This window comes from Falco biarmicus, chromosome 3, assembly GCF_023638135.1.
Source record: "Falco biarmicus isolate bFalBia1 chromosome 3, bFalBia1.pri, whole genome shotgun sequence".
NCBI lineage: Eukaryota > Metazoa > Chordata > Aves > Falconiformes > Falconidae > Falco > Falco biarmicus.
Window position 1 is genome coordinate 13,819,198 of NC_079290.1, and position 21,335 is coordinate 13,840,532.

Consider the following 21,335-nt stretch of genomic DNA (forward strand, 5'->3'; position numbering starts at 1 on the left):
CTATGGCAGCCATCTGGCTCAAAGACCTCTCTGCTGCCTTCCAGATCTCTGGAACTAGTTGCGCCTTCTCTGAATTGCTTTTTTATTTAAAGGATAGAAAGTCTGTCCTGACATTCAGAGAGAAGACCTTAATTCCAATACTCTCTTTTCCCCAGAACACAGGGAGAATGGGAGGTGCCAGAGATCTGAGAAGCGGCTGAGATCTCAATATGGTCAAGGGTGAAGTTCTCGGCAGTTCGATGTGGACAAACAACTTTCTAGTTTCTCATCCCAACACTTGCAGTTGCATCTGCGAGCACTGTGTGGTGATAAAAGACATAAGACCATACATCCGATCCCTAATAAAAAGCTACCCACCAACTTTCAGCCTGCCACCCACGGAGCCCAGCCTAAGTTGTGTCTTAGCAAGGGAAGGGGCTGAGTGGAAGAATGTGCTTCACCATGACTAGAACTAGGTGGGTGAGTGACACTTTAATGCAAAGCTTCCTCCCTCATTAATCTGGAGGGCAGCTGGGACAGGCAAAAGCAGAGGGCAGCACAGGGGCAGTGCCACCGTGCATGCCATCTGAGCAGGCTTGTGGAGAAATGCTGTCTCACCTACAGGTGAATCCACTGGGATTAGAGCTTCTAGCAAGCAATGCTGGCAGCCTGCAGGCGCGCCTGTCAGCTGCCTTCAGACTGCAAATACAATGCAGAAGCTTTTGTACTGTGAGGATGTGCTGGGCCCTGAAACACAGCTGATCTTACAGTGACTCATTCCTACACTGGAGAGGCAGGCGGTTTGAACAAGCCCTTATTTAGCACAGGCATTTTTATCCGTTCTTATTTTGGCATCCCACGTGGCCCTGTGCAGCAGAGCGGTTGGGTCCCCCCCACAGGGGGTTTAATTCTGTGCATGGGGTCAGGCGGCAGGAGAGACTCATTGCTCCAAGCAGAACAGGGACGGGAGAGTAAAACATCTACCCCGGCCCTCGCAGGGAGGGCTGCGCTCAGGGCCGCCAGCGATCTCCTGGGACAAATGACCACATTTGCTTCCAAAGCTGGCTGGAAGCCCGGGTTGCTAGCGTCTTTGTAAAGCTTAACGGTACAGAGCGGTGGGATGGCTGGCAAGACCTGAGCTCAGCCGGCCTCAGCACAGCACTTACTTGTCGAGGCAGGCAACACTGAGGCACTTTTCCTGGGGCTGAGGCTGTGTGGTGCTGTCACCGGCTGCAGCGGCTGTAGTGCTGGGTTCATTCTCCTGCAGGATGGAGTCAATGAATGTGGAGGGGGACAGAGGAGTTTCAACAGCAGGAGGGTTCCCTGGGCTGGCCTCCTCTATCTGGGGGCTGCGGGTGGGACTCGGGGGTTCTTCTTTGATACGGACCACAGGACTACTCCTGAAAGAAAGAGAAAGAAAACAGGTAAAAACCTCACAATAACACATTCTTGATTTCCAAGATCCGCTTCCACACAATAGGGCAAAAAAAGCCTCGCGACTGCCGTTGCCTTTTCACATACAAAGCCTCCAGAGTCAGCTACAAAGATGAGGCTGAACGAGTACCTAAATATTTCGTCTCTGATTCTGATCCTAATCAGCTCCCCTGACACATCGATGTCTGGCACTGTTACTGCGATTTCAGCGCCTTTTTTGTGGCCAAATGTTTGTGAGCCCAGGACCTGCCACGCAGCCAGCTCAGTACAGGTAAAGTTATTGGAAGGAGGGTGTGATTTTTTTTTTTTTTTTTTCAATATAGTTAAAACAATACAGCTTTTGATGTGGACACAAAGTACAGAAGTAGCACGGTGTATATCCCTTTTTTTAAAGTCACCACTGAGACATGCATGACATAATCACCACCATACAAGAGGCTGCAGTGTTTTAACTGCTCCCACAAGGTCAGCAGAGTGACTCCTTTGTGCAGCCAAAGCCTGGGATCGACCTTTTACATAAGCACCCAGGCATTTTCGGATTTTTACGGGGAGGGGAAGACAACTTCTTCGGTCAGCCCTAATTTTACCGCCCAAACTCACAGATTTGGGGACATAAGAGGCGCAATTAGTCCTACTGGAAAGGACAGCGACTACAAAAGGACAGAGAAAAGGGCCATTAAGCAAACATATGGTCTATATTTAAGAGTGACTGCTCCTGGCAGAGGGTATTAAGGCAACAAATGGCATTTGTGGGTGATTCAGCACCTCAGGGGAAGTGCCAATGCCAGGAATAATGAGAGGAAGAAAAAAGGAGATCGCAAGGTGCTAAGGAAAGGGGGGGCTCTTCTTGCCCAGGGAGGCTCAGAAAGTTTGAGAGCCACTGACACTGGTGGGAGCAGGGCTGCAGGGAGCTGGGGCTGAACTGCCACGTCGAGGGATTCAGCGAGAGGCTCTGGCTGATGCAGAACAGTGCTGGCAGGGGCACACAAGGCTGAGTGTTACCTGTGGCATCTGAGCACAGCTCTCACCTCTGCTAGGGCCTGTAAATCTGAAGGAGTTAAAAACACTGATGCTGGGCGCTGGCTGACCTGTATCTGCTACAGATTTTCAGCCTCTTCACCCCTGCTGTTTGGGACAGAGCTGTCACCGTTATTCTCAGTTACTTGGGAATGAAGCTGCTTTCCGCACCTCCTCCTCCTCCTCTGTGCAGCAAGTCTGTAAGGGCAGGGCAAAGCTAACCCTGCGCCCAGGATGTTGGTAGCTTCACAGGACAGAGCAGGTGGGCCAACAAAGACATGGCTTCCTTGTGGAAACCAAATTGTGACCCCCGTCGCCCCCACCAGGTTCACATTAGACAGGGGAGGCACAGGACGGGGGGTTGTTTGGAATAAAGAATTATAGCAGAACAAAACTGACCAAAAATCTGCTGAGGCAGCAGCGTCCTGAACGAGACTATCTGGGAGAGCCAGGTCCAACTTTCTGTAAAGCCCTAGTAAGGTACGCAGGGTCAGGTTCATACACCCTGAACACCCCTGGTACCAAGGGCTGTGCAGTTTTCCAGCTGTGGCTCACAGGGGATTCTTAACAGAAGAGTTACATCACGCTGGTGTCTGACTGCTCAGCTCCCTGGGAAACACATTCTCCCTGTGCTGACAGCTTCAGATTTTATGAGAGCAACAGCATACCTTTCATCGAGACTGCCGCTGGGAGATGCCGAAGGGCTGGACTGGGCTAGCTCGGTCACGTCAGAGATAATGGGACCAGAGTTGGCTGAAGAATCCGGGGAATACAGGTTGGAGCCACTATATGCTGGGGAAGAAGCCTGAAATGACAATCACAGCATTCGCGGTGTGAAGCGCTAGGCATGTACCGTACGCCGTCCCACGTGTGGGAGATGGAGCGGGATGAGACACATCAGAACAGTCCAAAATCCTGAGCCACCCAAGGAAGAAGGCAATGTGGGACTCAACACGATGCCTAGAAATATCCTATTGCCAACCCAAAGGACTACTGAAAAAACCCCCACCAAACCAACCAAAACCAAACCAAGACTTCTGTCTGTAAACTTCATTTTCTTGAAAATAATGGAATTTAAAAAGTAGAAATACTGGATTCTTTTTCTGGATCGTTCACACTTGGGCTTTTAGAAGGCCAGATTTTCAGCTTTCCCCTTCTACCAAAACTCCATTCTTTTACTCTTAAATGAAAGCTGCAATTCCTATGACACCTACAGATCTAAGAAATACAAGGATTTCTATGTTGTAACAGCACATGAAATGGCTGCATTTTGCTATCAATCTTGTTAAGGAGCAAATTAGTTGAGACACTTGAGTGAACCTGAATTCCCTCTCCTCTTTGTGTACCAGCATTTGTCAGCCTGGGAGACAAAGGGAGCTCCAGATTAGAAGATGAGCCCAGGAGCATCAGAAAACCAGCAGGGATGTGGAGAATACCCTGGTCTGTCCTTACCTGCAGATAAATATTTGACCGTCTCCCCTTTAATGCTTGCTTGTACTGCACACACCGTAATTTGGCTTACACCAGCACTACATTAACCTTCCTGATCACCACTTAGCACAGTCAAGACTGCAGTGCAGATTTGGCCCCTCAACTCCCTCATTATTAGAGCAAATACCAAGGAACAGCCAGAAATCGTTCCACCTCGCGGCACGGCAGGGGGTAGATGGGGACGTGCGGAGATGCTCTGCAGACTCTGCCGCAGGCTTGCCTCAAGAGGTCGGATCCCCACTTCTGTCTGCACGTGCCGTGCCTCCTGCCCAGGAGGGCCTGTGAGGGACCTGTCCTGCGAGCAGGAGCGTTGCAGCCTGGCGCTGCGCTCACCGACACAGCAACAAACCAGACAGCCACTGATCTGAAACTCTTCTAGAACCCAAAGTGCCAGCAGTGCACAGCACGGGCACTGGGGAGCACACAGGCAGCACGCTCTCCTCCTAACACGTGACTGTGCCCTGTTCTGGACCATGACTTGCGGGCTACCTATTGTTCCTGCAAGTCTGAGGTTGCATTCTTGAGCAAAAAAAGGGCACGATGATGTGTCGGTAGTCACTGCTAGGGGCACAGAGAGAGCTGCTACTTGGCAGCAGTGATGCGAGATCAAGTCTGATGGCTGGCGCAGGATTGATCCCAGCTGTGTCAAGGTCAGGACTAACCATGCTTTGCCCTCGCTAAGGTCTTATGCCATGTTAACAGTCTCACGAAACCACTTTTTTTTTTCTCCACTGCCAAAGCAGGGGCTACGGGAGTGTCAGGATCTAGTGCACTTGTTGGCAGCTCACTCTGAAAAACTGCCCAACTATCATTTTTCAGTTCTGTTTGGAGCTGAAAACCATAAACATGTAAGTATGAGAAAGGATGACCACCTGTGTTTCCCATAATTGGGACAATCCAGTAATACCTGGAAGAGCTCCCAGTAGTTCTGTGCAAGCATTTGCTGTACGCAAGAATAAAGGCACTTTTAAAAAAAGAGATCACAGGATTAGACGGGAGCTGGAACGGGAACAGAGAGCTTCCACAGAGGGTGGTCTAACTGCAGGACAGCTCTTTAATGGGGTTTAGCTATTTTGATTCTCTGCTAAAAAATTCATCACGATCACCTTGGCATACCAGGGCAGCCTGATGTCAGGAGCCAGCAGCTTGAATCTGCTGTCCCAAACACGACGTCTCTGCAGCAACACGGGTAGGATTGTGCCTTGGAATTGGGGACAGCTTTTATTTTGCTACCAACAGCTGATGTGAAAGCTTAGTTATGTTCCCAGCCTTGCTCCTGGGCTGCGGCATTGCCAGAGGATGAGCATAAAGAAGACCCTTGTTCCACACAACAGCTTTGGCCAAGAAACACCAGCTGGCTTTCCCCTGCCAGGCAAGCAGGGGTTCTGCAGACCAAGAGAGACACCCCGAATTTAAGCGGTGCCGTTTCCCAGGGCACACACCGATACGAACCAGATCAAACAGAGCATCTAAAATGAAAGCAGCCATGTCAAGACATGAGATTTAGTGGATCAGCACAGGCTTGAGGCGATTAAAAGCTAATAGTGACCAAACATGTCACAGCTCTATTGGCAGCAAGCGCTGAGCCAGCCAGCTTGCCCGCAGGGAGTGCCACCAACGTGGCTTTCGAGCTCGCGGCGCACGGGATGAGTCTTCCCTGACCCTCCTGGTAAGTCAGTGCCCACAGTTTGAGACCTGCCCATCAGCTTCATGACGGGCAGTTCTCAGCATTCAAAGCATCGTGGGGTGTCACAACAACAGGGTTTACACACAGGCACACTGCAGCTGTCGGGTCAGAAGGGAAATAGCAGTGGAAGCGACCTTGCTTGCCTCCTCTGGCCTCAACACGTGGCCCTGGGAGCAAGCCCGTGGCTCATCTGGGAGAGGATACAGGGCCAGCATCAATGGGTTTGGAACAGGCTCCGTGTGTTCATGGGCCATTGGACAGTTAGAGGAAGCAGCACATCAGAAAGTGCATCAGAAGGATGGGAGAACAGAGATGAAACCTGGGATGCAGCAGCAATTTGAAGGACAGTCCAGAGCTCCATTTACAGACTCCTCCTATAAGGTTGTGCCACTGTGTCCTGTGAGGCCACCTCCTGCAGGCACCTGGCTGAGCTGCACCCTGGACCTAGGCAGTGGGACAACCACTGTAACGAGGCCAAAGACTGAACAACATCCACGTCCATCTATGAACTCATTTCTTCTGGATTAGGCATTTGAGGGCATCTCGCGGGAGACCCCTTCACCACAAAAGCTACTGCCAGCTCTCTCATCTCAGGGTTTAACACCACACAGCCTTGCTTACGTGGAGGATTATTCTAGGCACAAGCGCCAGCCGGCTTTGCTCCGCTCTTCTCACCTTGCTCCCTACCTCCACAGACACAATTCAGCTCCGATCACTTGGGTCTTTACTACTTCAGGCCCATGTCTCAGCCAGGCTCTGACCCACACCACCTTCACTGACCAAAAGCAGTCTTCTTTGAAGGGAGCAGCGCTAACTATACACAGTCACACATCAATTAGGCAATATGAGCAAATGTTTAGTAGGGGTCGACTGACATCAGATGTGTTTTGTTTCAACAAAACTGAAACACGGACCAAGTCAGCAGATGTAAGCTAAGCAAGGACGCACCACTTCAGCCCACCTCTGACCTCAGCAGAATTCAGCTAACTCCTCACCTGGCCTGCAAGCCAACTCCTCGGCCCCATCACAGCCATCACTGAGAGTTACCAGCTAACAGCATTCTCCCCGTTGGCTAAGCTAGAATGCAGCTGCCACCTTAAAATACTTTGCCAAATGGAACAAAGAGGTTGTGAGCAAATGGTTGTACAAAGGCAGGACCAGCTGGAGAGGAGCCTAAAACAGGTCCCTCCCCACGAAGCTGTGTCCTCGCCCCCTCTCCAAGGCCAGGCATGCACGGCATACTTACTGCGTATGGGGATGAGCCGTGGACGTGCTCGAAGGAGTACTGGCGACTGTATTTCGGCATGGAATGTGCTGAACTGCTGTCGTTCAACATCAGGGGGCTGCAAAAGATTCCCAGACACCACAGGAGTTACCACGCTGCTGGCACCGGGTCTTGGGTACCACCTCTCCTCAGCAGAGCCCACCGCCCCAACCCCAGGAGCGCACCCACCCGAGGGGGCAAGGCACAACCGTCTCCAGGTCTGGGTGCCCTGGAGGGGCAAGTGGCCATGGGGGGTGGTTTGTGTCAGCACAGCTAGAGCAGACAGCCCCATGACATGGAGAAAAGAGAATGAGCCCCCATAACCAGCCCCTGGGCTGGGTTTTGCAACTCCACTGAGCTGAAATGCAAAACCTTGGGCCTCGGAGGACTCCTTTACAGTCCCTGGTCACCCCCTTCTGCAGGCCTGTATTGTCAGTGCTCTGCTTGGCTTCACTTCTCCATGGCCAACTGCTCCAAAGATGGATTACTCGTGGTCAGCTGTGACACAACCACTTCTGTGGTCCTTTTCAAGTACTTGAGTACTGTGGAGAAACTCTTTCTCCTTACAAGATAAATCATTTCAGCACATCTTGGACATTATCACCATATAAACCACTATCTTCATTAATAATAATCAAGCCTGCTGTGGTGTTGTCTGCCATATGGTGCTGCTGGGCACTGTTCAAACACAAAAGGACAGCCTTGCGATTCCACAGGCAACATGGAACAAGGTGGGGGCAGGCACAGACACAACCGAGTATCTGTCAGTTCGGATGCGAACAAGTGTAAAAACTCAGGTGGAGGAGGAGGAGCCCATCGCACAGGATGAGGCTGGAAGAGCAGGGCCCGTTCAGTCCAGTGAACTGTCAGATGACAGACAACAGGAGAACCATCTGTAAAAGCTGAGGAGGGAGAAGGAACTGTGCTAAAGCACAATCTCGGGACCGAACCAAGCAACTATTAATTGGTCAAAGCAAATTAACCTGGAAATGTTCTTAACCGCTCAGGGCACTTAAGTCCCGACCGGTCATCCAGTACAACTAGCAAGGGGCAAAATAATCCACAGCATGTTTGAGGACAGGTTTGATTAGTCTGTGAAGGTGTCACAGCAGCCTGTGACAGCAGGAGGCTGGTCTGGATGGTCCAACGTTTCCCTTTCTGTATAATGACAGAAACATCACGGCAGCGCCCAAAGACTATTTTAGCAGTGCGAGACCCCAGCCCTCACTGCGTGTGCTGCCAGAGTGCAGCGGCACTTTCACACAGTGCGGTGGTTAGCTACGAAGTAGGTTCTGCACGGGCTCATGTGGCCTGGATCGCAAACCCTCCTTGGTATCAGTTGCATAGCAGTGTTAGCTGGTTTTGGCTGGAGCAAATACTTGAAGGCTCACATGATCCCAATGACCGCTGTCCAGTCCTACCCCACTGGCAAGGCTGCTACAGAAGACAGAGATCTGGGGGACCCACTCTGCTGATCCTCTCTTTATTCTCTCAGACAGGGAACCTTTATCTGGATGTAGAAATGCAGACTTACATCTTCCTCTTCACCCCAAGAATACGGTTGGATTGCACCAATGAAATCAAAAACTGGATAAGCTGTGAGGAGGAAAAAAAAGAAAAACTCGTTATGGTGCACACAGTACTTGGACAGAAATAGCTCTGGGAGCATTCGGTCCCCACACTCAGGCAGAGCCAGAGCTGGGCACAGAGGGACATGGCAGAACGCCGACCCCAACTCTAAGCACGCAGGTGAAGGCCAAGGGTAAAACGGTTACACAGCTGCCGACCGAATTCTGCCCTGTAACCCCGCCAGCCCAAACTTAACCTCTCCCCGCTGGATTTCTGGAACCTCACGGTAACGGGAAGAAAACACAGGGGTCAAAATTATTCTTACACAGAACGAATGCCATCGCATCCCACTGATCCTGCGAGCGCCCAGCCTGGTCGCTACGTCCCTGCATACACGAACACGACAGCGTCCCAATCCCTCCATTTGGAAAACCAGGATTTACCTTATTGACAACTTTCTGCTGCTGAGCATGCTTCTGCCTCAAGCTGGCTACTTCCCTCCACAACGCCTCATTCTCACTGCAAGAGAAGAAAAAGCTGCCTGAGAAAAAAACACAGCCTCTCAGGCAGAGCAAATAAAGCATGGGGCAAGCTGGAAAACTGCAGCAGGGGATTTGCCGACATCTCCAGACACCGGCTCATTTACAACCTCCTGGGGCTGCGGGTGAAATTGTGTTCATTAACTTTGCTTTGCCATCATTTTAGCTTGCACACAGCTCCAGAAACAGCAGCTATTCACACGTGGGCAGTAACACAGAGCCTTACCCAGAGAGAGCGAGCAGTTCACATCTGCTACAAGCCATTACTGTGCCCTTGTGGAAAGGCCCCCGGTGACCGAGCTCAATCTCCTTGATCTGGCCCAGGTGCACGCAGGGCCAGTTATAAATCGGCATCTCTAGAGACGCAGGGGGGGGAAAGCTGAAGAGGAGAGAGCTCTGCACCCAGGCACAGACCCGGGCTGCGTCAGGATGCAGCGTGGGCTGCACAGCCCGTGTAGGGAGGAGCGGCACAGCACCTACCCCTCGGATTTCCTCCTCCTGCAGCAGCAATTCCCAAACTCTACACACTTTTTAGAACTCCAGATTTGGCTTTTCTACGCATATAAATGAAAACAGCAATGATCGGGTTTATGTGTTCTGTGAACATAAAAGACAATGGAGAAATTAGGAATATTCCTGCCACATTTTCTCTTGTTCTTAAAGCTACCAGAGCTCCAAGGAGCTCGTAGGTGGTGTGGTTTAAGTTATACGTTTACGGGGCTGCAGCACTGGTATGATCTCAATGCCGGAGAATGACTCTGCCAGAAAACCAGCCATGTCAAAGTGTTTTGGGGAACAACTCCCACACCACCTTACTGGGGTCTTGACTGCTAAAGCTACAATCTCCCTTTCAGATTTTAATTCAGAGACTTTCCCCTCTGGAGGGTTTTGAACTGGCGTCGATGATCCAGGAGAGGCTCGACGGCTTCCCTTGGACTTCAGGGAGGAGGAGCAGGATGACGGCGCCTGGCAGAGCCTGCCCAGAACGGGTCGGCCAGAGGCCCCCGCTCATACTCGGTTACGATGCAAGGGCACGCTGAGCCCTTGCCAGAGCAAAAGGGTGGGCGGCAAAAACTCCACAGAGGGAAAACTTGCACGAAATCACTCCAGCTTTCTCAGACAAGGCCATCACTTGCAAATGCATCAAAAATGTCTGAGTAAAGAGAGCGTTTCCCCCTTGGAGGGGACAGTCATCCCGAGCTGCCCGCAGCAAGGGGTGAGCCTACAGCTGAGGGGCTGCTACGGCAAGGAGCGGTCGGTGCTTTCGGCAGTGAAGCCAGGGTGTCCCCAAAGGCAGTGAGGGGACGCGAGAGGCCTCGGGGGTGGGAGCCAGTGGCTGGCTGGGGAAGACAGGGCTGCCGTCGTATCGATGGGTACAGCTGCGGTTATCTCAGCTGCACCATCGCTCCCCATGCACCAGCTGCCAATTACGCGCACGGAGGATTGCTGCTCTGGGCCCCAGCGGGGATTTGGGGAGGTCTGTAAATTAGCCAAGCTTTCCTCGGCACAGACCATCTGAACGCGGCTCCCAGATTCGCCTCGGGACAGAAAGGCGCACCGAGAAATTGCTGGGCCCCGGTGTTAGAAAGGGAAAAGCCGCAGCCCTGCACCCGCTGCCGAAATCCCGAGGGTCAGAGGCAGAGATGAAGCTGTCCTCGCAGCACCGGCCGCTGCCCGTGCCACACCTGAGCCACGCAAAGAGGTCGAGGTCTGGTGGATCAGAGCCAGTGATGTATCATGAAAGGCAAAGAAAGAAGGTGGTAACTGCTCATTAGGCAGCGGGAGAGAAACAGCTGGACACAAGGTCCCCAAAGGGTTAAACTGATCCGAGAGCAGCGAAAAAAACCCCTTTAATACTTTCTTTAGCATACTGTTTTATGAGGCAATTAAATGCCGGTGAAGAGTTTACAAGGCCCAGTTTCAAACATTTCATTTCGGGAGTTATTAGAAGATCTTTGAAGCGTTTTGTTTATACATCATTTTACAGGACTGCATAAACTGGACCCCGCTCCGCACCTGCCTCTCTTAAACTGCCGCTCCTCGGGGACGGCCAGCGTGCCCTCCCCTGCCCCGCAGCTGGGACATTTCTGAAGCTGGGGATGAGTTCCAGCAGCCTTCAAAAAAAGTGGCCCGCCTCTCGGAAGCGAAAGACAAGGGAGTCCTTTCGCAGTGGACAGCGCGTGGGACCGGCTGACAAGCCAAGCGCTGCCTGTCCCTGGTCCCCCCCGGTACCCACCGCTCCTCCATCCGGATAACGCAGCATGTGCTCTGCAGGCAGAATCCCCATCCGGATGTGTCTTTTGTGTCCGTATCATCATCCCTCCCCCCGCCACAAAACCCCAGTTTCCCCCAGTTTGAGACCGGAGCTGACGTGGGGCTGTTCAGAGGGAGCGGCTGCCTTCTCGCCGAAGCCCAGGGGCTCAGGACGCCCGCATGCTTCTGCCAGACACAGAATGACATTTGTTATCTCCCGAAGCCAGGAGAGACGCTCATTTATCACTGCGGCTGTACAAGGGTCCTCAGGAGAAACGTCCATCCTGCTTGAAAAACAGCCTTTCCAAAGAGCTTTAATTACCAGTATACACTCAGGAAAATAGTCGTTACTCTCTTTTCAGATAAAATTACTCTGGGTAAAAGCCACGCTTGACTTCACAGTTAGCAATTTTTGAAATAAATTACTATTTTTTATCCAATATTTTGCAATTTAAAGAAAATGCAGTCTTGCAAGCCGTCACGCTCTCGCTGGGGCCGTGCTGCTACTTGGCATTTTTCTCAAAACCAGGCTTTTAGAACCAGGCAACTACAGGAGAGGGTCGTCTTCTCTCATTCTGTCTGAAGATAAACTCCAACACTCAGCTGCAGAACGGAGCACGCAGCTGTGCACCGTACACACTCACCAAGAGTATCCACAGAAAAAAAACCCTCAACTCAAGTTTTTCAAATCTCCTGCTTTGGGGGTTTGAACCCCGGAGACTCAAGCTAGAAAATAAGCCATTTCCAATGGCAGCAGGTGATTGTGACCGCATACGAATACACTTGATGCCCACAGAGTTTGTGTTTGAGCTTTTCTCCATCCTACAGTATTTTTATCTCCTGTCATGAGCTTCCTTCAGAATTTAGAAGTGGCACTGCAGCAAGCAGCAGATTCCTTCATCACGTTGTACATAGATGTTCTAGGACTTCAAACAAGAGCGTATAGAAAATAAAACTGGATTTTAATCAAGCAAACCAATCAAGATCTGAAAGGTCCTGCTACATCTGTGTTTGCCTGAAAAAACCCCAAACGGGCAAAGATCTTAATTTTGGCATAGTACGGGTCCAGAGCAAAGTCTCGGGTCACAGATGCTATGGCCTCACCCAAATTTCATCTTTCCAGCCCTTTTTGTGTAACCTGCACTTCCATGCTGAGCGGTGCATCCTGTACAACACTGTGCCCTGCCAGCTGCACACTCAGCTGTTTTCAAGGCTTTTCAGGATGAAGCGAGGGTGACTTTAGCCTTTGGGAGTAACTCTGAACCCTGTCGCTGGGCTTTTCAATGCATGCCCATGGATGTTCTGGAGAAGGGTGGAAAGCCGGGTAACTCTACCTTAGTTATGGCTGTAAAAATGAGTGAGAGCAATGCAGTGGGGCAGACAAAAATTACCCAGAAAACTATGAAGCAGCACACATCAGAGAACCTCAGCCCCAAGCTGAGCAGCGCTGCTCACGGAGGCGACTGCAACACGATAAATGAGTGGTTCTGTAAAGCACCGACCCGGTGCCCCACAGCAGTGAAGTCAAAAGACAAAGCGAAGGCGAACAGGCAGCAACTGTTCCCTCTCCCTTCTGATTTGAGGCTAGGGATATCAGCTGAAGTCAGCAGCTGGCAGATTCAGTACAAACAAAGGGACACGGTTCTCCAGACACCACGTAATTAAGATGCAGACCTCTGCTGCCGGATCCCAGGAGTCGTTGGACAAAATCACACAAAGAAAAACAAATCTACTGAGGACCATTAAGTACCAGGGCATCACCTGTATTGCAGGAAGCCCCTAACTCACACCGGTGGTGCCAGGAGATTGCTCCAGGAGAGCAGCACTGCATGCTGGCCTTGCTCCCTTCCTCCTGCCCTTTGCGGATGCTCCTGTCAGAAACGGAGCTGGAGCAGCAGGACCTTTGCTTCCACACCTCATGATTTTCCAGTTTGTTCCCCAGACCTGTATGACTCCCGCCTGCAGTTAAATCCCGACTCATCTTGCAGTGTCTTGCAAACTACTGCTCTCCTTCAGTCAAACTAATTTTTAAGCTATTGTTTTAAGATCAATACTTGAGCCGTCAGCTCCTGGGCTTTAGGGCCTGTGCTGCCATCCATGATACCCAGAGGAAGATGCACTGGGCTCTGCAGGCGAGCTGAAGAGGGCAGGGTTCAGATGCCTCGAGGTGTGGTACCTCCCCAGGGAATGCGGCACATGAGGGAAAGGGTCAGAGGCAGAGCTCAGGGCAAGCCAGACTATCAAGGCAGAGATTGTGATGTGCTGGGTGAGGTGCTCAGCAAAGACCTTTGCTCCTGGTAATACCAGTTGTCCAGTGGAAGGAAGCAGCTGTGTCTCAGTTTGCACTAAATCAGCGACGAGACTCAAAAGCTATTGTGAATCCTGGCTCGACTGCTATCAACCCCTGATCTCCAGCAGGTATAACCTTCGGGGGGGATTCACTCTTGGAGAAGAGTGAAATAGCTGTAAACGGCTCTTACTTTAGAGTCTGGAAACAGCTCAGGAATACGGAAATATTAATGACTGCCCCCACCAAGAGAGACTGCCTGCATTCCGCTAACTGAAGAGCGATGCAAACCAAACGCAGCTATCAAGACTGTGTCAGTGCTGCTTTTGCTTTCTTTTTCTTACCACAGAGAGCTTGTAAGAGAACACAGCATTTCATTTCTGCAGACAGTCTGGCTGCAAGTAGCGACAGACCACGGGAGAAGCAGGTGTCGCAAGCAGCGAAGTGGCAACAGCACCCTCAGACATCCCTGCTCTTTCAAACCGCAAGCTACCTTGAACACAACAGCAAGGAGCCGGGGCGGAAAGAAAACACTAGAAAGACAAGTGGTTTTCAAAACTTGTAATGTAACACACCCCGGACACAGAGAAAAGGTTTGGTTTTGAGACCGAGTCCCTTCCAACAGCAAGCCCGCTCTGGAGCAGCCAGGGATCCTGGCTCCTGTTTGAAATCAGCACCCTAATACCTGCTGCCCAATGAGCCAGCCACAATGACACATTTTTTTGCTGCTTTTCAGCAACATGAGGAAAGCACAAGACCACCTGAGCTTAGAGGAAAGCCCGACCCTCCTAATTAAAAGCCATTTCCCTGTCTTTTATACTCATTTCCTTACCCGGTCTTGCATTCAGTTGGTACCTACAGCATCCACTACTGCAGCAGACCAAGATTTTTGGACCACGGGCTCAGAGAGCTGCTGATGCCTTCACTTTCTCAAAGTATTTCATTTCAGTTGTTCCCACACACAAGCTGGCATCGCCACTGAAAAGCCATGCTGGCGTCTCCCCGGCGCAGCCCTTTCTCCCTTACGCCAAGGCACAGGCTGAAGCCCAGAAGCAGGTCAGGGAACAGTGCAGGGTGTTTTACAGAATGATGGAACAGTGGGGGTTGGAAGGGACCTCTGGAGACCACTCAGCCCACCCCCCTGCTAAAGCAGGCTCTCCTCTGGCAGGCTGCACGGGGTTGTGTCCAGGTGGGGTTTGGATGTCTCTGGAGAAGGAGACCCCCAACCTCTCTGGGCAGCCTGTCCCCGTGCTCTGACACTCTCATGGCAAAGCAGTTTTGCTCCACGCGTCCATGACAGTGAGCACAGGAGGATCACTTCCAGGGTTAGCCTGGGGCTGTTTAAAGCTTTCATTGCTCTGCTGCCTGACATGAAACTGCCCGCTTCCATCCTTGTGAACATCCTGCACTTGGATGTAACAGAATAAAGTGTGCTAGGGGGGTTGAATTTCAAGGACTGTGCACAAGGGTACCTTGGGAAGTTCAGTCCCCAGCAAGAGGAATCTCAACTGCACCTTCTTAGTGCCACTCTCTGCTGGAGGACACGGGCCATAGTAGAGTTCATCGGATGTGCCACATAGCCCGTCTTGCTATAATGAAGAGATACGGTGAACGCTGAGGCTGAAGGTGATGGCATGCCTTCGCCTGGGTGAAGGAGGTCTGAAAGCTTTTCTCTGGGAGGATGGAAAAAACTTACTCTGCTCCTTTTCTCTTAATAAGATGAATCTTGCTTCCTTTTTATGGAGGAGGACACAGCTGACTGTGGTTTAGGTGTGGTGCAGAAACTTCAGCTACTCTTCACAGCCCAAATGGCTCACACGTTTTGTAGATCTTTCTAAATACCGAGACATTCAATAGTCCCAAAGAAGCACCTGTTCCCAGTTTATCAGTTTCCACTTTTTCAACATGCATAAAGGTAACAATTTCAAGACCTTTAACAACCTCTGCTCTACCACAGAAAATGGCATTTACTTTTGTTAGAGTAATGAGATAGGCATTTCTGTATTGGATTTACAGGAAAAAAGGCCTTTTTGTTCCCTCAAGGCTCAGAAGTCACCGTCTTAATCACCGTCTGAATCTTACGTAAAAAACTAGTACCGCACAGCAAACAGGGTGTTATTAGGTTGCTAGCTTGAGAAATAAAAACCCATAAGCTTTTTAAGTGTCTACATAATTTAGCGGGGAGTTTAGATAATGACATCCTTTGATTATAGAGGCAAAGAATCCCTTCCACCTTCCTCATTGATCAATCATATGAAGAAGTCAGAGGTAAACAAGGCCATGGAAAGAACAAACGATACCAGTGAGTAAATCCACAGCACAGGGGTATCCCGAACACCAGCCCCTGCTGTCACCGCTGTCACTGACATCGCAGGAAATGAAAGGTCAGCAACCAGGGAGATCAAAGATGTGGCCAATCTCTGCAAAAGGAATGACCACAGGGATGAGGGTTCTTCAGGCTTAGAGAAGAGATCAAAGCAGGTATGTCAGAAGCCCTACAAAGTTGTGAATAATATGGGAAATAATGATTTGTTCACCCTTGCAAAACCAGAACTGAGTCATCTGACAGTTTTAACAAAAGAGTATTTTCACTGCACAAGGCAATTTAACTGCAGAGCTCACAGCCCCCAAAAGCTTGCATCCACGAATAGATAAACTCACCTCCCACAGGAACACCAGAAACTCCAAGACACAACAGGCACAGGCCTTGGCTCAGCAGTCTTGAAGTGCTGGAGCTCACTGCACAAGGCAAGCATACTCCTCCTCGCCCTGATGCCAATATTCTTTCCCTACACACTGGCAAAGAGTTTTTTTCAGCAGTTAAATAGCTGACCAGTAAATCCATTAGACCCATATCTACTTTTGTGTTTTGAATTCACTAATCTTCAGCAATCAACAGAGCATTCAGAGAAATGCAGATTTCAAATCTGTCAGTCAGACGCCCAACACAAGCAATCAGACACACGCCACCAAGGTCTTGCTGGAGGAATCTAAGAGAAAGCCATGAAGACTCTTGCTGCAGAGCAGTGGTTTTGATTGCTTCCCAGCGAGGATTTGATCTCAATTTTCAAGCAAAACATTTTGGAAGAACCACGTGACATCCTGCAAACCTGCTAGGGAGAGCTGGGGAGAAGAAGGGGTCTTACAAGAGACGTGTTCAGAAGTCGTCGCAGACGGAACAGAGCACTCTCCTACAAAGGCGCATTGGTCTGGGTCACAAAGTGCAACGCAGGCAATACCACAGTTCTCTGGAGCTGCAGAAATCAGTGAATTTTTTTCAGAAAGCTGACAGACAGGTGCTCTGGAGTGTAAAAGGTTGCTCCAAGTAAGGTCACTCGCTCATTAAGCCTGGGGCCTCAGAGGCGGACAGACTGACTTGGTTATTAACTCACCTTTTAAAATAATCTTAACTACAACAGAACATTCAGGTAGCACCAGTTCGTACAAGCAGGGGATGAGCCCCTTCTTCTGTGTCAATAATGATCAACTGTCTGTCCAAATAAACTCACAGTTCAACTAAAAAGCTTGTACCTTGGGTTCCTGTCACGTTACGCTTCAACTGCCAACAGCTCTCGGGCTAAGCCAGCTATGAGCAGAGTGGCTCTAACACCACAGGCAGCTTTTTTCATAGAATCATTCAGGTTGGAAGAGACCTTTGAGATGTCGCTAAGCACCGCATCTACGCATTTTTCAAATGCCTCCAGGGATGGTGATTCCACCACCCCCTAGGCGTTTTTTAAAACAATTAGTTCTTTCAAAAGAACTAATCCAGAAAAAAACAGTTCTCAATGACCAAACCTGTAAGTACCAGGGAGGTTCTCCAGTCCTGAGCACAGCGTTAAGCTATGCTTGTGACCAAATTATTTAAGGTCCCAGTGGTGACCCGGCATAGGGACAACCACTGAACTTCAGCCGCGGCAGCAGTAACAGCCACTAGCACATTACTAGCAAGACAAGAGATGTAAATCAAAAATCAAACCAAATTTCATTTATCACTGCGCTATTCCTCCTCTTCCCAGTGAACCAGCAGAATCTGTTTCATTCTATACGCTGTTCTGAACCACATCAGATGAGGATGGACAGAGTAAACTGAATGCAGTTTTTAACTGTTCTCCACTTTTCCTCTGAAAAAGTGGAGGATCAAGAGAAAACCAGACCAGTTTATTGCTCCTTTGGCAATTATGTGACTGGAAGGATGCTGAAGAGGCAAGCGACCTACTCCTTCCAGCTCCGGCCAGCCTCAGGGTACAGTTTGGGGCACAGTCTCAAACCCACCACCCCGGCAAAAGTCACTAGAAGACTCCAGACAGCTCTTCCTCCAGAATACTCTGAAAAAGCAAATTAGTGGAGACGAGGCAGGGGGAACAGGACAGTGCCGTGCAAGAAACAACTGGAGAGGTGGTGGGAACCCACTGCCAAATCGGGTGTTTCCATAACCGGTGAGACACCTGTAAGTGCTGTCCAGATACAGGCACCAGAGAAAACAGCCCATTGTGAAAAGGATAAAGTCCTGTTACGGACCACATACACAAACCTGCTAGAAAGCAGCCTACACTACACACCAGGGTTAAGAGATGCCAGTTGTGCTGAGTTATTTTAACATCAGTATGTCAGGCTATGGTGGTAATTAATTTCAGATTTAGATCACTGCGCTGAAAAACGAGTACTCCACAGGTCTTTAACCTATGGTTTGGAATGACCAATAAAACTGACTTCAGATGATCTCAAACAGTGACTAAGCTCATAAAAAGCAGCAGCGTAGATAAAGCACACAGATCCCGCATTATACTCAGCATTATAAGCCATCAAAGCAATTTTAAGATCAAGCTGATGTTTGACTCTGAGCCAGCCCAGGTCCCCCAGGACCAGACTGACATGTGGAGGCCATGGTAGGAGAGTTAGTGTTTTGGCCCCAATCTCTGAACAGCTGGAGCCCGTGCAACCTTTGCACAGGAAGGCCATAAAACAACACATTACAATTGTCCAATTTAGAGGTCATAAAAGCATGGACCACAGTCTCAGCACAAGGCTGGAAGAGCCAGAGTTCAGCCAGCAGAACTCAAGCAGCGAGCGCACAAACGAGGAATAGCGCACTTGCAATTAGGGATACATGAGAGCCGCTGCAGACCGCAGAATCCTGGCCCTTCCTCCAGCAGTGCCGCAGCTTTGCCTGCGAGCAGCCAGGCCCGGCCGGGCAGGTATCCTTTTTCTTTCTGGCTCTTGGGAAAAATTTAATTATGCACACGCAGTCTTTCTTTCCATAAAATCAGGCTTAATAGCAACTGAGTTGCAGGAGCTTCATTTCCCCTCCAATGTGAAAGCTCTTGCCACTCCTTTTTGAAGTGGCAGATGCTCTAGCTGATGATGTTGATAGCACACCTGCATGCAGGCGGGCCTCAGTTTTGTTACTAGTGAAACCAAAAAGAGCAGCAGGTTGGGCGGCCGATCACCGCCACCTCCATCTCTTTGCTCCAAGCAGGGCTGGGGACCACTTGTGCTAACAGATGGTCCTTCCTTCACGCACAACCCAGGAACAAGGGCTCTGGTGGGGCTGAAGCCAGAGGTAATTGTTTCTTTAGCAGCACACAAGGCAATGGGACGATGGAAACCCTGCTAACAGAATACAGCTGCTAGAGGAGACCACTTCAAGCACAAGCGTTCTCAAACGCTCGCTCCTGAGCTCCTGCAATCCCACCCTCAAGCCCAAGGAGCCTCCGCTGCATCAACCCCCCGAACAAGACACTGCTACGCTTCAAGATTTACTGCAGCGCTACGAGAAACCAGTGCCTTGACAGTGATGTCTCATTTCCAAATCCGAACCAGGAGCACATCATTACTTAACTCTGCTCTTGCTGCATTCTCACATATTTTGAAAAGGAAATTCAGCAACAAAGTAAAATCCTAATTTGTTATTTCCAGACAGGAACCAGTGAACTGAGAAGTAGAGCCCCCCACAAAACTGCTTGATACAGATTCTCGGCGACAGCGCTGTAATTAATCCTAATACCACTTCTTTCAGGGGGAAACAGCCAGTTAATAACAGGCAGAACACCACAGAGGAGGATGCAGACTCCTGAACAGGAATACACAGATGCTGTCCAGCTGCCCGACCCTATACAGTGCACAAAGAAAAAAGGCTCTTTCTATGCAGACAGACATCCATGGCTGCTCAGCTGCGCAGGGATGAGGCCCCCGAGGACAAGACGCTCCTCCATCTAGTTCCAATTCCAGCAGGCAGACCTGGCTCACAAGAGAATATAGATCACTACTGCCTCCAGAAGACTCTTTTGATAAAGAGGTTTGGCCACCCCAGCTGTAGACAGCAAAGGCACAGTCTCATTTGTTTGCTGACAGCTGAATATCCCTTCCTTTTTTCGCCCGGAAGAAGCAGAGGAAGCATCCAACCTGCTCAGGGGGGCAGCAGGAAGGCTTTGCACCGTGATTAAACCACCCAGAGGTGCAGAAAGCTGACTGCCTGGCATGCTTTCCTAGAGTTTCATAAGGTTTTGGGCATGACGATACATGGGCTGCCTCTTCGCCAGCTAGCTGTCTCTGTCCCATCAGCATGGACTGACCTTCCCAGTCGGCTTCCCTCCTGCTCCCCAGCAGCTCCAGACAGAAGCAGGGTGTGTAAGGAAGAGAAACAGGTTTTCTCTGGAGAGGGAAACTGTGTTTGTGAAAAAATCTTTGGATTTATTGCACAGGACCTACTCACAGGGGATCTGCCCCGAACAACCAAAACTGCAGGCATGCACTTTGGTACTGCGGTGACCAGTGCCATGGGTCTCAGACTGCGGTATCTCATGTTTTCCGTGGCAGGCAGACAACTGGACTGCAGTACAGGCATGGTCACTGCCTCTCAGCCCAGCACATCTCCAGGTTCTATGTGTCTGCCTCCCGTTTCTCCCCAGTGCAGCACCTCCAGCGCTATTCCTCCAGTCCAGCCTGCACACGACGCCTCCCTTCCCATGGCACATCCATCCCAGCAGGTTCACTGCCCACAACGAATCTCCACGCATGTTCTCTTGTGCTGCTCTTTCCTAGCAAAGATGTTGTTAAAAAAAACATACATGAGAAGCAAAATGTTACTTGCTATTACTACCCTCACCGGCACGGCTTGCTGGGACAAAGCCAACGGGTCTCTGACTTCGTATCGCTACTGGGTGCTATTCAAAGGCAAGGGTCAAGTTTGGCTGTATAAAAGTTCGTGTGTAAAGCACAAAGTTAAAACTTGGTTCAAATGCACGGGGTACAGAAACTTGCAGTGCAAGCTCAAAAAGCAGCACAGAAACTCCTGTTCCAGCTTAGGAGACCGCGTCCCCTCCTGCTCCAAAACACCTCGCACTGCTTGGCCAGGCTGCAGAAACAGGACACAAGATATTACGGACTCATAAAGCGTGGTGTAAAACACAGAAAATACCTGGCCAGCAATTTCACAGAAGATCATCTTACAAATTTTACGTCTTTGCTGTGTAGACTGGGCCTCATTTTTTCCATGCCGGGACAGACATGCAGAACAGATATGCAGAACAAAACAGTTGCGCTCTCAGAGCTATTGAGGAAAGGTGAAGAGAGAAACAGGGCTGCGAAGTCCTGCCTAGTTCTAAGTCCAGGACTAAAAGCCATGCAGTTACTCATCTCCCAGATGATTTTAAGCAGCTTTTAACCAGAGCACCTTCCTCCCCCAAAGGTGGGAGGGCTTCTGTTAATGAGGCTTTTCTGAGCATGGTGACTAAACTTGGATATCACCTAGTTGGCTTCATTATGTCCTAGCTCAGCTTTTCTCTCACCTAACACTGATGGATTCAATCTTTT

The 21,335-nt window shown here is 50.1% G+C and overlaps 1 protein-coding gene across 4 annotated transcripts in view; it reads right to left on the minus strand.

The window, feature by feature from the left end:
- Positions 1-21,335, minus strand: part of HSF1 (heat shock transcription factor 1) — a 72,420-nt gene that overhangs the window by 13,234 nt on the left and 37,851 nt on the right. For all 4 annotated transcript variants that reach the window (XM_056331098.1, XM_056331100.1, XM_056331097.1 and 1 more), the window contains exons 5-9: positions 8,885-8,960; positions 8,407-8,468; positions 6,855-6,951; positions 3,099-3,235; positions 1,146-1,379 (exon numbers count right to left, since the gene is read on the minus strand). In XM_056331098.1, coding sequence (XP_056187073.1) covers positions 1,146-1,379; positions 3,099-3,235; positions 6,855-6,951; positions 8,407-8,468; positions 8,885-8,960 — 606 coding nt within the window. The remainder of the gene's footprint in view (positions 1-1,145; positions 1,380-3,098; positions 3,236-6,854; positions 6,952-8,406; positions 8,469-8,884; positions 8,961-21,335) is intronic.